This window comes from Triturus cristatus, chromosome 3_2 (assembly GCF_964204655.1).
Source record: "Triturus cristatus chromosome 3_2, aTriCri1.1, whole genome shotgun sequence".
Lineage (NCBI taxonomy): Eukaryota > Metazoa > Chordata > Amphibia > Caudata > Salamandridae > Triturus > Triturus cristatus.
In genome coordinates, this window is record NC_140584.1 from 60,450,409 (window position 1) to 60,472,415 (window position 22,007).

Consider the following 22,007-nt stretch of genomic DNA (forward strand, 5'->3'; position numbering starts at 1 on the left):
CAGGTCGGGAGGGAGGGAGTTCCAGGTCTTGGCACCCAGGTAGGTGAAGGACCTTCCTCCTGTTGTCGCTCTTCGGATGCGGGGGACGGCGGCGAGGGCGTGACTGGTCGATCGGAGGTGGCGTTTGGGAGCGTAGAAGTTGAGGCGGTTGTTGAGGTAGCTCAGGCCTTGGTCGTGTAGGGCTTTGTGTGCGTGGGTCAGGAGACGGAAAGTGATTCTCTTGTTGGCGGGGAGCCAGTGCAGGTCTCTCAGATGTCCGGAGATGTGGCTGCGTCGGGGGATGTCGAGGATGAGTCTGGCTGAGGCGTTCTGGATCCGCTGGAGTCTCTTCTGGAGCTTGGCGGTGGTTCCGGCGTAGAGGGCGTTGCCGTAGTCCAGTCGGCTGGTGACGAGGGCCTGGGTGACCGTCTTCCTGGTCTCGGTGGGGATCCACCGGAAGATCTTGCGTAGCATGCGTAGGATGTTGAAGCATGATGAGGAGACGGCGTTGACTTGTCTGGTCATGGAGAGGGAGGAGTCCAGGATGAAGCCCAGGTTGTGTGCGTGGTCTGTCGGATTGGGTGCGGTGCCTAGGGCGGGGGGCCACCAGGAGTCGTCCCAGGCGGAGGGCGAGGAGCCCAGGATGAGGACTTCCGTCTTGTCTGAGTTTAGTTTCAGGCGGCTGGTCGTCATCCACTCGGCTACGTCTTTCATCCCTTCGTGGAGGTTGGTTCTGGCGGCGGCGGGGTCGTTGGTCAGGGAGAGGATCAGCTGGGTGTCGTCGGCGTAGGAGATGATGTTGAGGTTGTGTTGGCGTGCGATGGCCGCGAGGGGGCTCATGTAGACGTTGAAGAGGGTGGGGCTGAGCGAGGATCCTTGAGGGACGCCGCAGATGACTTCGGTGGCCTCTGACTTGTACGGTGGTCGGCGGACTCTCTGTGTCCTTCCGCTGAGGAAGGAGATGATCCATTCCAGTGCCTTCTCCTGGATTCCGACGTTGCTGAGGCGCTGCACTAGGGTGCGGTGGCAGACAGTGTCGAATGCTGCGGAGAGGTCTAGGAGGATGAGGGCCGCTGTTTCTCCGTTGTCCAGCAAGGCTCGGATGTCATCGGTGGCAGCGATGAGGGTGGTCTCGGTGCTGTGGTTGGCTCGGAAGCCAGACTGTGAGGGGTCGAGGGAACCATTCGTCTCGAAGAAGGCGGCCAGCTGCTTGTTGACGGTCTTCTCGATGACTTTGGCTGGAAACGGGAGGAGCGAGATGGGGCGGTAGTTCTTGAGTTCGGTGGGGTCCGCTGTTGGCTTCTTCAGTAGAGCGCTGAGTTCGGCGTGCTTCCAGCTCTCAGGGAAGGTGGCGGTGTCGAAGGAGGTGTTGATGATGTCCCGCAGGTGGGGAACGATGACAGCGTCGGCTTTGTTGAAGATGTGGTGAGGGCAGGGGTCGGTCGGAGATCCGGAGTGGATGGTGTTCATCGTGCGGGTGGTGTCTTCTGTGTTGATCGGGGTCCAGGCGTTGAGGGTGGTGGTGGGGGGCGTTGGTGCGGTCGTGGGGGGCGTTGGTTGTGTGCTGAAGCTGTTGTGTATGTCTGCGATCTTGTTGTGGAAGTAGGAGGCGAGGGAGTTGCAGAGGTCTTGCGATGGGGTGATGTCGTTGGTTCCGGCGTTGGGGTTGGAGAGCTCCTTCACGATGTTGAAGAGTTCCTTGCAGTTGTGTGCGTTGTTGTCCAGCCGGTCCTTGAATGATGTTTTCTTGGTGGCGTGGATCAGTTGATGGTGCTTTCGGGTGGCGAGCTTGAGGGCAGTCATGTTGTCCGGTGTTGGCTCCCTTCTCCAGGCTTTCTCGAGGGCTCGTCAGTTCTTCTTGGAGCTCTTGAGTTCGTCGGTGAACCATGGGGCCTTCTTGCTGCTGGGTCTGCTAGGCGGGGTCCTCAGTGGGGCGAGTTCGTCCGCGCAGTTGCTGATCCACTTCGTGAGGTTGTCGGCGGCCTGGCTGGGGTTCGCTGAGCTGGCGGGAGGGTGCTGGCTCAGGGAAGCAGCGAGCTGGTCTGCTGTGATCTTGTTCCAGCTTCTACGAGCAACCTGTTGCTGGTGGTGGTGGATCGTGGTTCTTCTGAAGGTGAAGTGGACGCAGCTGTGGTCCGTCCAGTGGAGTTCGGTGGTGTGGCTGAAGACGATGTCCTTGCTGGATGAGAAGACAGCGTCGAGTGTGTGTCCGGCAAGGTGGGTGGGGGTGGTCACCAGCAGCTTCAGTCCGAGGTTGGCGAGGTTGTCAAGCAGGGTGGTAGTGTTGCAGTCGTTGTTGTTCTCCAGGTGGAAGTTGATGTCTCCGAGGAGGATGTAGTCAGCGGAGGGGAGGGCGTGTGGGCTGATGAAGTCGGCGATGTCGTCGCTGAATTGTGTGCGTGGTCCCGGGGGTCGGTAGATGAGGGTGCCTCTGAGGGTGGTCTTGGGGTCGGTGTGGATCTGGAAGTGCAGGTGTTCGGCGGATGTCAGGGTGTCGTCGGTGTTGGTCTTGATGCGGATGGTGTCCCTGTAGATGATGGCGATGCCTCCTCCCATCTGGTTGACGCGGTCCCTTCGGGTGATCTTGTATCCGTCCGGGATGGCGATGGCGATGTCGGGTGCTGAGGAGTCGTTCATCCAGGTTTCCGTGAGGAAGGCGACGTCAGGGGAGGCTCCAGAGTTGAACGGTGTGTCTGTGGACGGAGCGGGTGTTGAGCAGGATGCACTTCAGGTGGTTGCTGCTGGTTTTCGGCTTGGTGGGTGCTGGTGCAGTGCCGGTCCGGGTGCAGGTGAACTTGCAGGCGTGGCAGCTGAAGGGTCCGTGGGTGCGTCTCGGGGTGGCTCGGTAGCATCCAGGGGATCGTCCGGTGTTGAGTGCGTTGAGGGTGGCGGCGTCGTACGTCCGGCGGGTGGGGTGGGCACTGCGGGGGCCAGGGGTCCTGGCACTGGGCGCGGTCCAGGCGCGGACGGGCGCAGACGGGCTTACCTTTGGCGCGCCTTTGGCGCGCTTAGGGGGCGCCCGCTGCGCGTCAACGCTGCGCGTTTGCCACTCTGCCATAAGTGGAGAGTGGGGGGGCGGAGCGAGGGAGGAGCAGCTGGGAGGCGGGAGCGGGGCGGCGAATGGGAAGGGCTGTATAGGGAAGGGGGCGGGGCCGCAGGGGGCAGCGGCGGGGAGCGGGGAGGTGGCGGGAAGCGCGGCAGGGGCCGGGAGAGACAGGAGGGGAACAAAAATACAGAGGAACAAAAAATAAACTACACGGGGCACAGGAGAAAACAAGGAGCAGAAATACACAGACAATCGGATTCGAAATACAAACGCGGCGCAGGCGGGGTCAGAGCACCAATCAGCGGTGCACAGGAACACAGCTGCTGGCAGCGGCGGCGCTGGTGGCAACGAGGGGCAGCCTGGGCTCACTCCTGAGGAGTGTGCACGGTGCGAAGGGGTGACCGGCCCAATGGGATTACTGTGTGTCTTATGGCTAGACTGATTACTGGGGGACATCAGACAGAGCTGTACATGTTATCGCAAAGCCATCATAATAGACCATGTTCCAGCAAGAATATTATGTAAATACATGCATGTAAAGGTATGCTCTCATGCCTTATGTAAATTTATTAGTGTGTACAATCAAACGTATAAGGCTGGTTTTCTAACGTTTGTTCATACTAGATTAACACATTCAAGATGTTCAGTCTGGAATAAACTCTGGCTCATTAAATAACCATAACATCTTAAATAACCAAAAACGTATAAATATATGATTTGGGTGACTATCCTAAAGAGAAGGCGACATGGCTCAGGTCTTGACATTGATAAATATTCCTGATAAAATAAGCTTCCAACACTGTTATAACCTCTCCGGCTTGAAGATGGCAACCGGGTTTAACCTACTAATTTGTAAAGCCATAACAATTTCTTCAAGAACCTCTCCCGTTCTTTGTAGATCTGTAACCAGGCACTACAGATGCATGGGGGTTACGGCTACCTGAAGGACTACGCTGTGCAACAGTTTTTACGGGATATCCGGGTGCATCAGATCCTGGAAGGTGAGATTGTCATAACTAGGTTGTCTTTGAACAACTCCTCCTGTATCGCTGCATCTTCCTACACTGTCCACCCCATCAGCGCGACTGCTGCCTCTCTTTCCACTGCTTTCCTTACCTTTCTTGTGCTCTCGCTTTTTAATCTCTCTGGTTGTTACAGTCCTAGTCTCATTTTGTAACCTCCTTTTGTATGTCGGTACTGTGCTCGCCATTAGATGTGCTCAGAGTGTGCCCTCACTCAGTGGAGGGTGGCTACTGCCCTTGCTAACATGGCTGTGGAAAGGTGGACTCTAGGCTGGTTGCTGAGTCAGTAGCTCGAATCACACCTGACTGCCTCTCTGGGAATCCATATTTTACACAGTGAAATCCTTTGAAGATGCTCTCTGCTTTGGTTGGTTGATGTTCTACTGTTTTAACCGGACACACACACTTGATTGGCATGGAATGCGACCGGTGCTCCCAGTTTATATTTTATGGAAAATTTTAAAGCCGGATGTCAAGAGAAAGCAAAAGACACACAGAGGATGGGCGGAATACAAAGCAAATCAAACATTCACCCCCAGTCAATAGATCTGGGTTAAATCCATTGTTCTCTTCCTCACCATGCCACCCAAGTTTAGACCCAGCCACATGCAAATCAGTCTTAGCCCTGTGCCTCATGAGAACAGTCCAGCCCGAACTGCTAAGCCAGGTTCTCCCTGGACCAGAAACCAGCATCCTGGGCCCGGTTTCGGGGCATCACCCCTCATCAGCCAGGCTAGCTTTAATCCAGAGGCACAGTGAGCCTGGGACTCACATCGGGGCATACCCGGCGCACTTAGGGCGAGAAAGCAAAAGACACACAGATGATGGACGGAATGCAGAGCAAAGCAAACATTCACCTCCAGTCAAGATATCTGGGTTAAATCCATTGTTCTTTTACTCACCATGCCACCCCAGTTTAGACTCGGCCATATGCAAATGAGTCTTGGCCCTGTGCCTCATGAGAACAGTCCAGCCCGAACTGCCAAGCCAGGTCCTCCCTGGACCGGAAATAAGCATCCTAGGTTCGGTTTCGGGGCATCTGTCCTCATCAGCCAGGCTAACTTGAATCCAGTGGTACTGACCCCAGGACTCACGTCTGGGCATACCTGGCACAGTGTGTTCCGCCAGGGAGAGGCCCCCCTCACTGATATCGGCAGCTGAGTCTGGGCATGAGGTGGGTTCTCCTGCTTCCTGTACTGCCTTGAGGGGGCTCTCCGCGTCTAGGAAACAAGTACCGGGAGCTTCACTCCCTCCTCCTGGGCTTCTCTGCTTATGCGTGGGATTGGCGGGTGATGCTTCTGTAGAGGCGCTAGGGGTTTGCTAGGGTGTCTCCCCTTGGTTGACTGTGGTGGTCAGATCGGACTTGGAGTGTGTGTGTGTGGAGGGCTGCCTATGCTCGCTATTTACACTGCCTAATTGCCCTGACATCTACCGCCTCATCGGTTCGCGGGGCACGCCCTTCAAAGCTTTCTTTCTTTTCTCACCCTCTACCCGCCCAATGTACTTACAGCCTTGACTTTGCAGCTGAGGATGGAGCTGGTGGCTTGGTGACTCTCTTGCCTTGTGCTCTCTTTCATTGGCCCTGCCATGAAACAGGCATTGTAACGCCCTGATCCCAGCCAATGGTACCGGTGGATATTTGGCTGCCATTTTCAGACGGCAGTGCTTACGGTCCGTGATTAGCAGCCTGGTCATGCTGCAGGCTGTGTTCTGGTGGAGGAGCCAGAGCCAGCGGGGGTGTGGCCCCTCATTTGACTGCGGTGGTCAGATCGGACCGCGGGGTGCTGAAGGGCTTTTTCCTATTACTGACTCCGCTGACTCTCTGCTCTGGAGTCAGTAGCTGCATTGAGCGGCGGTTACAAGAGACAGTGGTCCCTGGGCAAATAGAAAGTATAGGAGAGCAATAAATATAGTCCCAATCAGGGCTATATCTTAACCGTTATCCAGCAGGATACGGGTAATTTAATATGTAAATATGAAAAATAAACATAAGAAGGGTGAATCGAAAAATGTTTATAGTGGGACACAAGCCTGCATCCTAGAGCTCACATAACAAAAAGGAAACAGAAAGGCTCAGGCAGCATGTGGTTGTTTGTATAAGGTAATCATGATATAACAAACAAATTAGAGAAAAGCCATCTTAACACATACTCAATCTTAAATGATAAAAGTGTATGAGGTAGACGGCGTTTCGATCCTTTACAGAAAGATATTGGATCATCATCAGGACATTAGCATTGTGATGTCTGTAAACATTTGCTTGTGGTGACTTTATAATGATAGGAAAAAATGACGAGTAGAAAAAATTGGGAAAAGTAAATTGCAAAGAGTTAGCGGGGGCAGTAGTCATTACACACACAATAAAGATGCTCAAGAAGACTTCATACTGTGGTACTAATTGGCAGTGGATTCTAAAGCTATGGAGGGACCGTATAACGTTTACGCAAATAAGCCATGGAAAGGAGACTAAAAGCAGTGGAGTGATGGGCTTTTTAATAGAAAACAAGCATAGCGAGTGAGGCAGTGATGTTTAAAGTGCCAATGGAAATGGGTGCTGTGAGAAGTTGGCCTGGCATATGCTGGTCACTAGTTATAGTGGCCACCTTGCACCAGTCCAATTCGACTCTTATGGTAGATAGGTTTAAGACAACCTTTTAAAGAAAGCTATCCTAGTGGTAGCTGTGGAGAGCAGCCTTCAGGCTAAGTCTCAGAGGAATGTAAAGCAGCTTGTTTTACCTTATAATCTCTTGAATTACCAAATGAAAGGACACCACACAGGTATATATATAAAATATATATGTATTTATTTCTAGACACACTCTACTAATCTCTTTGAGATTAGAAGTCAGGAACATATGCACAAATCAATGTTTCACTACAAATTAAGCACTTATATGGCTGGGGCCCTAGGGGCGTACCAGACCATATACTAAAAAAGAGGTTTAGGAATGTCGACTTGCAAGGGGACAAGGCCTAGGGCCTTTAGAATCGCTGGGGCCTCACTAATCCACCCAAGGCAGGTAAGTAAAGGACCCACGGGAGACGCGTGTAGTGTGAGAACACCGCCGCGGGTTCCCTATTGATTTCAATGGAGCAAGTCGTGGTTGGATTTTTAAAGTTTTAGGGTGCTTCGGAAGAGTCTGCAAGCAAGTCACTTACAAGGTAAGTACTTCGAGGGCCAACACACACAGGAACACCGGAGTGCACGAGTTACCTCACCCAGAGAAGCCGGGTGCATAGGTGTCTTTTGGTGTCGGGTCGTGGCGTCGTTTTCAATGGAAGCCGAAGAAGATTTGCTGCTTGTGAATACTGGAGAAGTGTCCAGTGGAAACCAAGGCTGGATTCAGGAAAAGGAAGACCTGAAAGCAGAAGGGACAGTGTTTAGTCACTTGCCAGTGACCCGGGGCCAGGAAGATGGATGCCCACGGTAGTCGGGTGATTTCAGGTGATTCACGGGTGTCTTGACTCTTCAGCCACGAGGTCCAGGAGGCTTCGACGACGACCAGGAGCTGGAATCGGAGTGTCCCACGAAGTCTGCAGCTTACTGAGGTGTCAGCAACCGGATTGGACCCAACAAGCCTTGGCAACAGCAAGTCTCGTGGAATGTGAAGAAAGTCAGTGGTGCAGACCAGCAAGGTCTGAGGGACTCACCCAGCAAGGGTAAGTTAGGGCAGGCCTGGAGCAACCAGGAGAGCCCTTTGGTTCGATGAGAAAGTCTTCAGGGGATCCACAAGCCAACCGGCAAGGGATCGCGAAGATGCCTCATGAGGATTCACTTCACAGGAGCCCACGGTCACTCGTGACGAGGTAGGCCTCTGATTTTCGAGGGAAATCCCGCTGGAGGCTTGGACCACACGAGGTCCAATGCACAAGTTCGTAGAACGTCGTGAAGGGGTTGCACTCGACAATAGTGCACGGTACCCGGGTATTGCTTGTTCCTCGTCACTCGTGGGGTCCACTTGCCTCAGGTTTGCTGGGGACTCACAATGGCCGTCGAGAAGTCAGGAAATCCACTTCTGGGGCTGCAGGGACTTCGGATTCCAGCGGGAGCGGGAAAGTTTGCGACCGTTGATTCAAAGTTTTGGTGCCTGCCAAGCAGGGGAGTCACTCCTTGACTCCAAGGGAGATTCTTTAGTCTTCCAAAGGTAGTGGAATGTCGAAGGTCCAGGATTCTTCTTGTAGAGCGTCGTCCAGGGATATCTAGTTTGCAATGGCAAGGTTTCCCTATCTTATACTAAAGGAAAGGGAGGGACTAGCTCTATGACCACTCCTCTGATAGGGTCAGGGGAGTGGGTGGTTATACCCACTTCCCTTTGTCCAGTTTCACGCCAGAGCAGGGGCAGGTAGCCCCTGAACCGGTTTGAGCTGGCATATGCACAGAGGAGCCTACTGCTCCCTCAGTGCAGGACTTCAAAGCACTCTCGGAGTGCACCCACCCAGCCCCAATACACTAAATCCTGTCTGGAAGGGGGTGACACCTCCCTGTGACAGGATGCCTATTGTTGGGCCTCCTCCACTGCGAGTTTCAGTCAGCAGCAGGGGGGCAGCCCAGTGTCTGTGCTGGTGGCATCCATTTTGTGATGTCAGGCTCTTTCAGATTTCTACTGTGTTTCCACAGTAGGTACATGTCTATCCCTCTAGAAGGGTGGGATCATACTCCCACACCAGTTACTGGCGTGGAGGTATGATTCCAAGGCGTTTGACACCAAACACAACATGTTTTGATGCAGCCATCCCAAAGTTAGCATTTACCGCTAGGTTATAATGCACTTAAGAGTATATGGTTTAACCGCATCCACAAACAGCCACAGAGAATAGACTATGCCAGCTGCAGAGGGGCCCTGCTCAGGCAGAGGCACCCCCTCACATGGAAAACCAAGCACCCTGCCCTCAGGATTGATAGGGCCTGCCTTAGGGGTGACTGATAGGTTTATATGTGTGTGTGTAAGGTGAGATATAGGGAACCTATACCTCAGTGAGGAGTGCTAACACTACCTCACCCAGGCTGCAGTAGCAGGCCTGTGGTGTCAGATTTAGTCTGCTTCCCAGGGTTGGGATAATACATGCTTCAGCCCCTGGTAGGCCTGTGAAGTACCTATGCCCTTGGTACCATATGCTAGGGGCTCATAAGGTACCACAGTATCCAATCACTAGTGCATCTAATATGCACTCCAAGTTGTTTAGAGAGAACAGAGAGGCTGGGGCCCTGATTAGCAGGGACCCAGCCAGGCTATAGCCAGAAACCAGTGTAAACATCAGAAAAAAAGTGGGGGCAACATAAGTGCAGAACCTACTCTCCTACAGGTGCAGAATGTATAGGTGAAGCAAGACGCATAGAGTGAATGAGTAGGTTAATGCTATCAACAGTGAATAGGTGATGGCATATTGACTAACCAAAGTGAATCAGGAATAGTGGTGAGGCGATAAAGCAGGCGAGGACGAAATAACGCTTGGAGCCGGATGCGTGGGACCAGGAGGTGCAGTCACCACGGAGCGGACGGGAATCGGTGAACCTGGTAGTGACGGTTGAGAAGGTCAATATGGTTCAGATGGAGTGTGATGCGCAAAAAAGGGATTAAAGGCGGCGGAGGCAAGCTTACCTCGTAAGTTCGCTGTGTCGGGAACCCGTTACTGACGGGCGTCTGATTTGGATTTAGGCGGGAGCTGCGGGGCAGTCTGTGTTTATCCAGTCATTATGGACGGTGGGAGGGCTGATAGGATTAGTGAGCCGCGGGAGCGTTCTCAAGGGTCCAAGAACACGAGTGAGGGGGGTTAAAGAACATGTAAGGTAAGGCATGGCAGCGGTATGCCAGCGGTATGCTCGCTATCTAGGGGTCCAAAGCTGTGTTTGGTCACTTACTGGCAATCTGCCGTTGACACAGCTATGTGATTCCAAGCGTTCACAGGAAATGTTCCCTAGTATGCATTGAGCTGCGGGGCACGATTTGGGTATTCCCCTTCCCCACTTCTCCCTTCTTGGTGTTTCTGCCCATGCCTATGCTGTTGGTGGGCATGTGGGAAGACTGTTGATTCTCCCACTGCTTTTCTCCACTGGCCTGCTGTGGAGGAGTGACACTGTCACATCCTGGTCCTGTCCACGAAGTCAGGGCTCATTTGGTGGCCATTTTCAGGCTACTGTGCTTTGGGTATCTCATGTTCATGCCTGATCCTGGGGGTTTAACCGCTTGTTGGCCCCCACTGGACACCGAGCAGCAGGCTGCGCGGCCTCCTCCTTCCTCTTTGAGTGGTTGACGTCGTTGGTGGCTGGAAGGGATTGGTGGTTATGCCACGACCAGGTGGAGTGGTCACAGACCACCTGGTACCAGGCTTTCATAGCGCCGTCCGGCGTGATTCTTCTGCCTTCATTTCTTCACTGCAGGGTTGCACTGGCGTAGACTGCCCCACTGAGGGTGCGATCCGTATTGGCTCCTTCTTCCTTTGTGATAGGTTTCCCCGGCCCCCCTGTTCTCCCTTGCCACTCTTGGGAGTGAGGCTCCCTTTCACAACGTTGTTCACCATGGAGAAGGATAAGCCCCCATACAGGGGAAGATTGACAAATATACTAAACCCACTTCCCAGCGGAGCCCGCGCCTCAATCTGTGGGTGCTCAGGGGACTGCCCTTCAGTCTTCAGTTGACTCCCCTAGCCTGCAGGCTATCCTGGAACTTCGCACTTCTGTTGAAAAGAATATTGGGGCGTTTCGTGTCAATCTCGCTTATCCCACAAAACATGTACATACATGCCAACCCTCCCGATTCAGGCGGGAGACTACCGATTTCAAGGCTAGTCTCCCGCCTTCCTGCAAGCAAAAACCCGATTCCTCGGGGTTTCAGCAGACAGGGCTTGGTATTGTGTAACGTGCTAATTCTTCCAGCAATAGTCAGAGTGGCGATGCAGGGGCTCTAGAAGGGGTGAAAACCCAACAAGGCCCCATTAACAAGCGAATGGTCTTTTAAGGACCTGTGAAGTACTGGGGGGGGGGGGGGGGCTGTGTGTGTGCCTGGGCTGCCACACAGGTTGGGGGTGGGGGTTGGTATATGCACTGCCAGCAACCTGCCAGGCCAGTGAGTGCAGAACACTTGCATAACCCTCTCTCTGCCTGCCACTGCGCTCCATGCTTCTGAAAGGTAAGAAAAAAACGTGCATTTGCGTTTCAAATGTCCGATCCTGCAGCAGCACGCTTCCAAAGCAAATACATGACAGTAACCCGATTCAAGGCCCCATTCTCCCGATTTTTTAAAAGAATCTCCCACTTTGCTCTTCTGAAATGTTGGCATGTATGCATGTACAATACGGCGGGCAACGTTGCGGATCACAAGACCAGGCTTTTAGTGGCGGAGGGCTCGATGCAATCCTGCCATTCTGAGGTGGCAGCCCTGCGACGCTCCATGGCCCTGCTGTAGGCGCGTATGGAGGATGCGAAGGGGTGCTGTCGATGGACCAACATTTGTGTGATAGGTTTTACAGGGGGTGCTGAGTGTTCGATCGTGACTGCCAGGGGGTGCTGAGGGTTCGAACATGACTGCCTTTATTTTTACTTGGCTCCGGACCTGGGTGCCCTTCGATGCCGTGTTGCAGAGCTTCATTGTGGAATGTGCCCACAGATCCCTGCGCCGAGGCCCGTCATCGCCAGCCTACTGAATTATGTTGATCGAGATGCTATCTTTAGGGTATCTCACTCCAGAGACTCGTTACATTGCGACTCAGCCTGGCTGATGGTTTTCCCAGACTATACATTTCGTGTCCAGCAGCAGCGCCACTCATTCCAGAAGGTGAAACAAAGACTGGGACTACAATATTTGCTGCTTTTTCCTGCATGCCCTAAAGTGTTCTTTTGGGAGCTATTCATTGTTTTTCGCAACTCCAGAGGCGGCCTGGGAATGGGCGGAGGAGAGGCATCGTCAAAGCTACAGGGATATGGGGGGGCGTGGCTTGGACGGCAGTAGAGATGGCCGCCTGATTTAATCACTCCGTCGGACCGGGGGAAATGCTGTCCTTCCCGAGCCCTGCGAACGTCTGTGCACGCATCGGATGGTGATGGCAGCGCCTCGCACGAAGGCTGGCGTTTGAAGAGCCCTTTATTCCGGATGGCGGAGGCTGGAAAACCGACTTTCCAGAGGGTTTTGCCTTGAGACGCGCTGTACGAATAACAAAATGGCGCCTACCTGACGGGCTGAGCTAGCGGTTCCCGTCCGGCTGATCTGCTGTTCTGCGGCAAGTATACCATTGTCGGCTTTTCATAAGTGCCCACTCACGCTGACGCCTGCTCTGCTGTATCAGTACTTCCAACGCCGTCTGCCACTTCGGCGATCTACTTAGCGTTAACTCCGCTCGCCTGACTTCAAGATGGCGGCGAGGCGGAGGGGCTCCGGGCTGCATTAGCGTCCCTTCAAGTTCTGCCACCTATATCTCCGAGGGACCAGCGCGAGCCTAATGCATGTCATGGATCTGTTTGTGTTCTGCTGGTGAATCGTTGGGTGTTTTCTCACAGCTTGTTCCCAACATCCGGATGCAGCCTCATTTCAGCATGGCTAGTGCCTCCTAACAGATAGTGACCTGGGCACTCCTGTCTTCTCCTCTCTGTTGAGATCCTGTCCTTGTCGGCTGAGGCTATTGTGCGTTCCTTTGTGGCGAGCTTGCAGAGGGTGGCAGCCGCGCGCCGAGCCCTATTACACCAAGCTCTGCGCGCTGTGCGCTTTCAGCGCGATTGCGGAGGGTAAGCCTTGCTCACCAAGCTGTGATTGAGTTGTTCTATTCGCCGGACATTTCTCTGCTCGCTGCTGTACTACCTGATTCCGCTGACTTCCTGCAGGGACAACTGCCTCTTCACTGCAACTTACTGCGACTAATTATTCCACTGTACCCTTCAAAATGGCAGATCGTGAGTCTAAGTTGCTGCACAAAAGAAATAAAGGTGAACCCTCACAATCAGATTCACCCATCAAAGTGAAACCAGATATCAATAGTACATTAGATCTAATCCTTAAAAAGCTAGCGGATGTCCACGAGTTAGCCAAATCAACCAAACAAACCACAGACACTATACAGCTGGAGATCACGGCCATTAGAGCAGACATGAACATGGTGAATAACAGACTTTCGGTAGCTGAACAGAGGATTAGCGATGTTGAGGACATGGTAACCAAGTCCTGCAATGATACGACCTCCCTGAAGAAGGTGTCATCTATGCTCTTGAGGCAGTCAGCTGAGTTGGAGGACCGTAATCGTAGAGGCAACTTCCGAATTCTTGGTGTTCCGGAGGGGTCGGAGGATGCTCTAGGCTCCTGTTTAGCCTTTCTAGAGGACTGGATTCCTAAGTTCACGGGCATATCGTTTGCTCAGCCTTTTGAATTGGACAGAGCACACAGAATCCCTTCATTTAAATCCTCATCAAGGCAGGGGGTCCGCCCAATAATCTGTAAGCCTCTGCGCTTTCGACATGTAGAAGCTATACTTAACTACGCCCGGAAAAACCATCAACTTACTTGGAAGGGTCACAAAATTGTTTTCACCCAAGATTTTTCGAAGCCTACTGTTGACATACGTAAGGGTTTCCTAAACCTAAGGGACAAGCTGAAGACCAAAGGTATCCTGTTCTCCTTCGTTGGTCCCACCAGGTTTAGGATTTCTGATGGGGGAAGGCAACTCTTTTTCAACGATCCCAGAGACCTTGCGAATTACTTAGAAGGCCCGCCTATCCAGGACATGGACTCATCGCAGCTCTCTGCCAGTAAGAGGAAGTCCTCGCCAGTCCCGGTGTAGCGCATGCACTGATGCCTTGCTCCACTTATCTTTGTCTTCTTCTGAAATCCCGGCGCATTGCAATGAATCCGTTGTTCTTTGATGTTGGTACAAGCCCCTTTCTGTTTGGTTGGGATGGTACCTGAATATGGCAGTATTTGTTTTTGTATCTGTCTCTATTTGGGCTTGCACTTATAGCCGAAGGTTGTTTGATTGTTGGACATTGGGAAGGTATGTATATGATCTGACCATGATGTTTCCTCCGGAGTGCGGGTGGACACTTCTTTCGTCGCACCTCCCACATGCTAATTATTGTGGTTGGGGTGGGGAGGGAGGGGAAGGGGGGGATTGGGTTGAGAGCGCCCACGTTTTCATTAACGTTTTCAATGCTTTCATTGTTGATTCCTTAGCTGCTCTCCAGCTACTTTTCTTTCTTTTCTTTTCCTTCTCTTTCTCCTTCTACTCCATTCTTCTCTTTCTCTGGCTTCTCCTACTTGCTCGATTTGTCTGGTGCCCGTTCTCCCATATGCTTTTTTCGAGATGGAATTATCTGGCTTTCAAGGTTGTATTGCTGTTGCGGATGTACGATTTGTCTGTCTATCATATGTGCCCTACAATGTGGTATGTTAAATATTCGCACTTGTTTCTATGTCATGATCCATACTTATCGAAATCACCATTTTTAACTGTTATTGATGGCCACTAACAAACATTGTGCCCTTTCGAACGATTTGAAGATAGTGTCCCTAAATGTCAAAGGTCTCAACCACCCTGTGAAAAGACGTAAGGTTTTAGAGTACTTAGCCAAGACCAAAAGTGATATTGTGCTCCTACAAGAGACAAAGCTTTCCAAGGAAGATAATAGCCTCATTAAATGTCACTGGATTTCGCAAATGGCATGCTCGCCAGCAGACAAGAAGAAACGAGGGGTCATAACCTTGATTTCGAGATCTGCTAACATCACGCTAGAATCCTCTTCACACGACAATGAAGGGCGTTTTTTGATCACTCACTTGAGGAGAGGCGAAGATTTATTACACGTGGTCAATATTTATGGTCCTAACACAGATGACCCCTCCTATTGGTCCGGCATTTCAGACAGGCTAGATAATATTCCTCAGGAGGATCTTATAATAATGGCAGGCGACTTCAATCTCCCCCTGGACCCGGTGATAGATAGGCAGTCCAGCTGCCATTATCAACCTACGAGCTCACACACTATGCTCACAACTATTTGCTCTAGATTTAATCTCAAAGATCCCTGGAGACTCCAGCACCCAGACACAAGGGATTATACTTTCTATTCGGCCCCTCATAATTCGTACTCTAGGATTGACTATATCCTTGTCTCCGGGGCATACACCAGCTTCATTGAGTCTACTGACATAGCCCCAAGGTTGATTTCGGATCACTCTTGCATCTCTCTTAAATTAACGGGTAGTCACAAGGAACAAACTCCCAAACGCTGGCGGTTCAACAACGATGTTTTATCAGACCCTGAGGATAAAAAGAAGATTGCGGAGGCCATTTCGGATTATCTTGGTCATAACAAGGTGTCTGATACTAATATAAATATACATTGGGATGCATTGAAGGCCACTGTACGGGGACTAGTCATTGCTATAAAGACTAAAATAAATAAACGCCTGAACCAAGGTCTACTCCAGCTAGAACGAGAAATTAGGGATTTGGAGACTGCCCACATTGCCTCCTTAAATGATTCTACTCTACTATTGACCCTAACACAGAAAAAATATGAGTACAATAGGATATTAAGTGAACGTGCCGGGGTGTGGATTAACAAATTTAAAGCGCTGAATTTATGCGAGGCCAACAAGGCAGGGAAACTTTTAGCGTCCTATCTTAAACACAGACAAAATCAACATGTCATCTCTGCAATCAAGGATACCAATAACCAAACCCACACGACACACAAGGGCATTCTCAATACTTTTAAACAATTTTACCAGGACCTATATTCGAATACTCAGACTTTTGACAATGAGAAGTGCACTGCCTTCCTCCGTGATCTTAACCTGCCACAACTCTCAGAGGAAGACTCTGCCATGCTAGGTATGGAAATCAATAGCTCGGAAATAGAAAAGACGGTCAGGTCTCTGAAAGAAAATAAAGCACCAGGGCCAGACGGCTTCACGGCATCCTTCTATAAATCCTTTTTAACCCAATTAGGTCCTGTTCTGAAGCAGGTTTTTAACCATAGTGCAGTCACAGGACATACGCCTGATTCTATGACCGAAGCTAACATTGTTGTTATTCCCAAGGAGGGGAAGGACCCTGTATACCCAAAAAACTATAGACCTATTTCGCTTATAAATGTTGATTGCAAAATATACGCCAAAATTCTTGCGGTCAGACTAAATTTGGTCCTTCATAAATTGATAAGTAATTCCCAGGTGGGATTCCTCCGGCACAGGTTATCCAATGACAACACACGTTTGTTATGTCATGTATTAGAAAACGCTGCGACTAAATCTGAACCCTCTGTCGCCATTACGTTAGACGCCGAGAAGGCTTTTGACAGAGTCTCCTGGGCGTTCTTGGAACGTTGCCTACACCTCTTTAAATTGGGTAATGACTTTATTAAAATGGTTATGTCACTATACTTAAAACCGACTGGTCGTATAGCTGTCAATGGGTCACTTTCGGAGGCCTTTCCTCTGTATCAGGGTACCAGACAGGGATGCCCTCTATCTCCATCACTTTTCCTATTGGCGTTGGAACCTCTTCTTCAGGCCATCAAGCTCAACACGGATATCACAGGTATTGATATCAATGGAGTGCGAGTCAAATTGGCCGCGTATGCGGATGACATTTTGATAGTTACGGAACGTCCGGATTCCTCCATTACAGCCCTAATGGAGACGATTGCAGTGTATTCCTTACACTCCCGGTATAAACTCAATAGAGATAAATCGGAAGTCAAACCATTAAACGTGTTTTGCACTAACGACATGTTGGGGGACTCTGGGTTGATTTGGCAGTCGGGCTTCATTAAATACTTGGGGATTGAATTTGGCAATAACATTATGGATACCCTGCATCAAAATGAAAAGGTATTCCTGCAGAAAATTAAGAAACTTTTAGACTCCTGGTCCCCAAAATTCATCACGTGGTGGGGGAGAATTGAAACGATCAAGATGATGGTTACTCCTTTAGTTAATTATCTCATAAGTATGCTGCCACTCATCTTAACTGACTCCTTTCACCATAAATTAGATACTCTTTTAACATCCTTCCTTTGGCGTGGCAAAAAAGCTCGAATTAGCATTCGAAAATTGAGGCTAGATAAGACACTGGGAGGCGTGAACCTGGCTGACTTCCGCCTCTACCAATATGCCTTTTTGGCGAAGCAGGGCCTTCTTTGGGTTTCCCCTCCTGATAACTACATACCAGTCTGGTTGGAAGTGGAAAGGACCCTCCTCAATAATATACACCACCTGTCAATCCTCACGGCTAACCGTCTTATCGCCACCCACTCTAGATCCATCTTTAAGAACACTAAATTAGCTCTCTTAAAAATAGATAAGGTCATGGATGTTAGCATGAAGGGCTCCAATATGGAATCAATTTGGCTAAACTCCAAGTTCCTTTATAATGGTAAACCATTGTTCCTTGACTCCTGGTGCAAAACAGGTATCTTCTTTCCCCATCAATTGGAAAATAATGCATACCCATTGACGTTCAAGGAACTACAATCTAGATTCCAATTAGCTGATATTGAATTTTATAACTTCCTGAAAGTGAGGGCTGCCATTGCGAAATCCAGAATGTCCCCTAGCCCCCCATCGTTACCCTCATTTGCAACAAAACTTAATAGGCTTGGCCATCAGGTTTCCCAGATTTACCAACTTTTGCGCCCAAAATCCTCCAAGCTTAACTCTAAGATAGTTGACTATTGGAATGTGCTCTCGGCTAATCAGCTACCAGAAGATTCGTGGCCCCCATTATGGAAGTCAGTTTCACGCAACAAGATTTCCCCAGTCCTATCGCAAACGAAATTCTGGCTATTGCACAAGGCCTTCTGGACACCGGCCAGGCTGTTTTCCATGGGGATCCGGGAAGATGACATATGTTGGAATTGTAATCAGGGCAGAGGAGATTTGGCTCACCTTATCTTACACTGTGCTGCAGTAAAACCCTTCTGGGATAGAGTCTACCTATTTTTGTCTAACCTGTTTAACTGTGTACTCCCCAGGTCCCTACCGACCGTGGTAACTGCTTTTTTACAGGACGACTTGCAGTCAGAGGGGGACCGTGCTCTCCTTGATCTACTGTTTATTTCTGCAGTCAAAATGGTTCTCTCCAACTGGAAAGATACCAGCAAGGTCTCCTACAATTGCTGGATGAACTGGGTCATTCACCTCAGGGGGGCTGATAACATTGTCTTGCAAAATTCGCCTTGGAAGTCATCCACGAGGTGTATATGGTCTACCCTGGATGGGTTTTTTGCTACTCATAAGCCGCCTTGACTTCATTATGTGGTATAAATATTCCTTTGTGGGCCTCATATTCACGAAAATTGTCATGGCCGGATACTTGTTATACTATGTTTTATTGAGTATCGGGACTGAGGTGCTAGACTATCGCTTCTCTCTCTTCTCTTCTCCTTTCGGGCTTCCTTTCCTCCTTTCTCCTTTACTCTTTCTTTTCTTCCTTCCTTTCTTGAGCTGGTGATTATGTGATTACTTCACTGTTAACATGTACGTCTACTGCTGGCATTTGTTCATTGATCAGTCTACTCTCCATCTCATGTACATCGTACTCTTGGTCATGTTCCCAGCTCTTGCTCTGTTCTTATGTAAAATCTTCAATAAAGATAATTTGAAATTAAAAAAAAGCTACAGGGATATACCCTCGAGTGAGGATTCAGCTCTTGCTCGGAGACTCCTTTGGAGCAACGTAGACTGCGACTCTGCCGTCATCACCCTCGGTACATGTGAGGCCCCAGTCTCTATGGAACGATTGCTGACCCGGGTCACAGAGCGGGTGGGGGGGATGGCCCTTTCCTCCCAGACCACAAACACTGACCTGGTTTCGGTCCTCCCTAAGGCGGCATCTGCCAGCTGCCACTGGCTCCTGATGTTGCTTTTTTCTCGTTTTCTCTGTTACTGAGATTTGCATCTTGTTTAATGGCTGCTGCATATGTTGTGTCTTCTAATATATTGTTTTCATGTTATTTTGTTTGTTCTTTTGCTTTGACTGTACGATGTTTATCATTGCGCATGCTCAATTTTCTTTACAGGTGTGCTTACTGGGTGGGGGGGGGGGGGGGGGGGGGGGGAACTACAGTGCCTGGGGCCTATCCGCACACGCCCTCCGAATCATGGGTGGAGTTTTGTTGGAATTAGTTTTGTTCAACAGTCGGAGAGAGGCTTGGTCTTGCGTGCCCCTGGTTGGCATCACCCTGATGATAGTATTACAACAGGTACTTCTGGCTTTCGAAGTATAGGGTGGTTGGTGGGAGTGGTGGGGGTTGGTTTGGGCATTGTTTGTTTTATTTTGGAACTTTTTAGTTTGCATCACACTATAGGTGCACACACACACACTGCTGTTTTCGCTCTGCGACTCGGCTCACTCCCTGCACCCTCATGACAGCTGATCTTGCTGTAGCTGGTCAGCCCAGGTCCATCCAGTTTCTCACTTGGTATGTCAACGAATTACCCAATAAGAACAAAAGGTGTGCAATCTTGAGAGCCGTCCGGAGGGTGGGTCCCAACTTGCTGCTTTTACAGGAAACTCATTTAGTGGGAAACAAGTGCCCCTTGCTCACCCAGCTTGGTTTTGAGCAAGTGTTTCATTCGGGGTTTCATAGAAGTTCCAGGGGGTGTAGCTGTACTATCAGGTGCTGTGTAACTTTTTAACACCTTCAGACCTGGCATCATGACCAGGGTCGTTATGTTGTGATCACTGGCCTCCTGAGGGGTAAGCCCTTTTTTTCTCAACATGTACGCCCCCACGGTTGTCAGAGGCATTCTTGCGCATCCATCGCACCATTGTTTTGGAGTTCCCTGCGGGTCCTTGGCTGCTAGGGGCGGACATGAGCTGTGTCGCATTTACACACTTGGACCGATCTTCCGGGGCCCTGGGATCTTCCTCACCACAAACGCCCCTGGCTCGATTCATCAACGCTATGGATTTGCTAGTTGCATTGTGGTTTTGTTGCCCCATTGAGAGGGAATACAATTTCTTCTCGGGTGTGCATGGATCCTTTTCTCAGCCTGATTATTTTCTTTCGCCGTATGCGAGGTTCACATACGGTTCACATCAGACCACTCGCCTGTTGAGTTACTAATGTTAATGGGAGAGAGGAGGGGGCCACTTTGGCAACGGCTGATAAATTGGACCCTGATAGACGCCCGGTTCTGTTCCGCCCTTCATGAGTACTTACTTTCACCATAACACCGACTCGGTTTCATCACCCGGGGTCCTGTGGAAGGCTTAGAAGGCCACTACACAGGGTTTTGTCAATAGTTATTAGGTGGCTCACCTAGACCGCACGGACGTTGAGGTGGAAGAGCTCAAGGCTCAATATTTGGCCTCACCTGCCAAGGCGGTCCCTCAGGACTCACTACACTCATGAACGTCCTACATCAGACCCTGATGGAGGAAGTGCACTTGGCATGGATAGCGACTCAGAGTAGCATCTGTCAATGAGGGGATAAATCCAGCAAAACCCTCCACTGGCTTTGCTCCGTTGCACTCAAGCAGGACTATATCCCTAGCCTCCTCCGTGCCCTGAGGAAACGTGTGTCCGGCGACTGGCTGTAGGAAGCTGGCTTTTAATGTAGCATACCAAAACGAGCTATACTATGTAGAAAGTCCAGCCAACCCTTATTGGCTTACAGAGCTTATATTAATAATCCCAAATGCTCACTTTTGTAGTAATGTGGGCAAGCAGTTTAGGTTTATCAGAGTGTAGCGTTAATGCATTTGTTGAGCACACACAGAGTCGATAAATGAGGCACACACTCCACAAGAAACCAGTGACCAATTAAAAAAATAACAAGAATTTTTATAATTATTTTAACACCAAGAACTTCGTAATTGGGTAGGTACTTTTCATAATAGCAATTTTTACAGGTAAGTAAAAATGGCACATATATGCTTTTTTTCGCAGTAATGCTTTCCAATGGAGAAAAAGTCATATACTGCAAACGGGTAGTTGCAAACGATTCTTAGGGGTCCTCTTTAGAACTTAAGGTTAAGGGGGTGAGGGGGAGGGCAAGGTCCAAAGTACCACCATCAGTTTGAGTTTACCTGCCCTGGAGTGTCGGAGTGCAGAGGTGCTGGACAGGTTGGTAGCCTTGCGCGCTACACCGTAGGCAAAGAGGGGGGCCACCTAGAAACAGGCTGCAGAGGGGGACTTGGGGACAAGTCTGGGAACTCCAAATGGAGGGTTTCAGTGTTTCGGGTCCTGGGAGCAGGGCAGCACCGTTGGTTGTCGTGGACCCGGGCGGGGAAGCTCTGTGCAGAGGGTTTTGGTCAGCTGATGCCCGGGCGTCAACGTTCTCGGTTAGAACCGCAAAGGGGAACAAAAGAGGACAGCTGGGCCACTCTTGGGCTGGCCTCTGCGGTGCCGACGTTCCTCGTCAGCTGCTCAGTCTTTGCGGCATTGGACTCAAACAAGCATTGGTTGCTATAAGGGATCCGGTACCCCTGGTATTGGTGCAGGACGGCTCCCATTGGTCCTGGCATCTTCTCACTTGGTGGGGAGACTGATCAGACCTCTTGGAGCATGATGACCTCCTCCTGGGTGGCTGCTGCGTCAGTGGACCCAGTAGTCAGCAGAACGGTAAGCCGGACATTGCCATCGGTGCCTGCAGGTCTCAGGGAAGTGGCTTCTCCACTTCAAGGGAGATGCTGACGCCTTGGTTAAGTGCTAGAGGCCCTCTGAGGCTTTTAGAGGATGCACAGCTGCAAGACAAATCGTGTTGTCTCTGTCGTCAGGACAGGAGCAGGTAAGTAGTCAGGATTTGGTGCCCAAGTCCACCAGCAGTTTGCAGTTCTCGATCCTTCGACTCTTCTTTGTCCGCTTATTTCTTCAGCCAGATGAATCCAAGCTCCTGATGTGACGGAACCACTTCAATATTGGGGTGTTACGGGGAGGGAAGGTAGTAGCCAACGTGCTACTTACCCTCGGGATCTCTACACCCCCTATATGACCACCTACTATGGGGAATGGGCATAACCCTGTCCTT

At 50.5% G+C, this 22,007-nt stretch overlaps 1 protein-coding gene across 2 annotated transcripts in view; it reads left to right on the forward strand.

Moving 5' to 3' along the window:
• ACAD8 (acyl-CoA dehydrogenase family member 8) overlaps nucleotides 1–22,007 on the forward strand; it is a 262,307-nt gene that overhangs the window by 226,258 nt on the left and 14,042 nt on the right. For both annotated transcript variants that reach the window (XM_085647236.1, XM_085647237.1), the window contains one exon: nucleotides 3,924–4,026. In XM_085647236.1, the coding sequence (XP_085503362.1) occupies nucleotides 3,924–4,026 (103 nt within the window). The remainder of the gene's footprint in view (nucleotides 1–3,923; nucleotides 4,027–22,007) is intronic.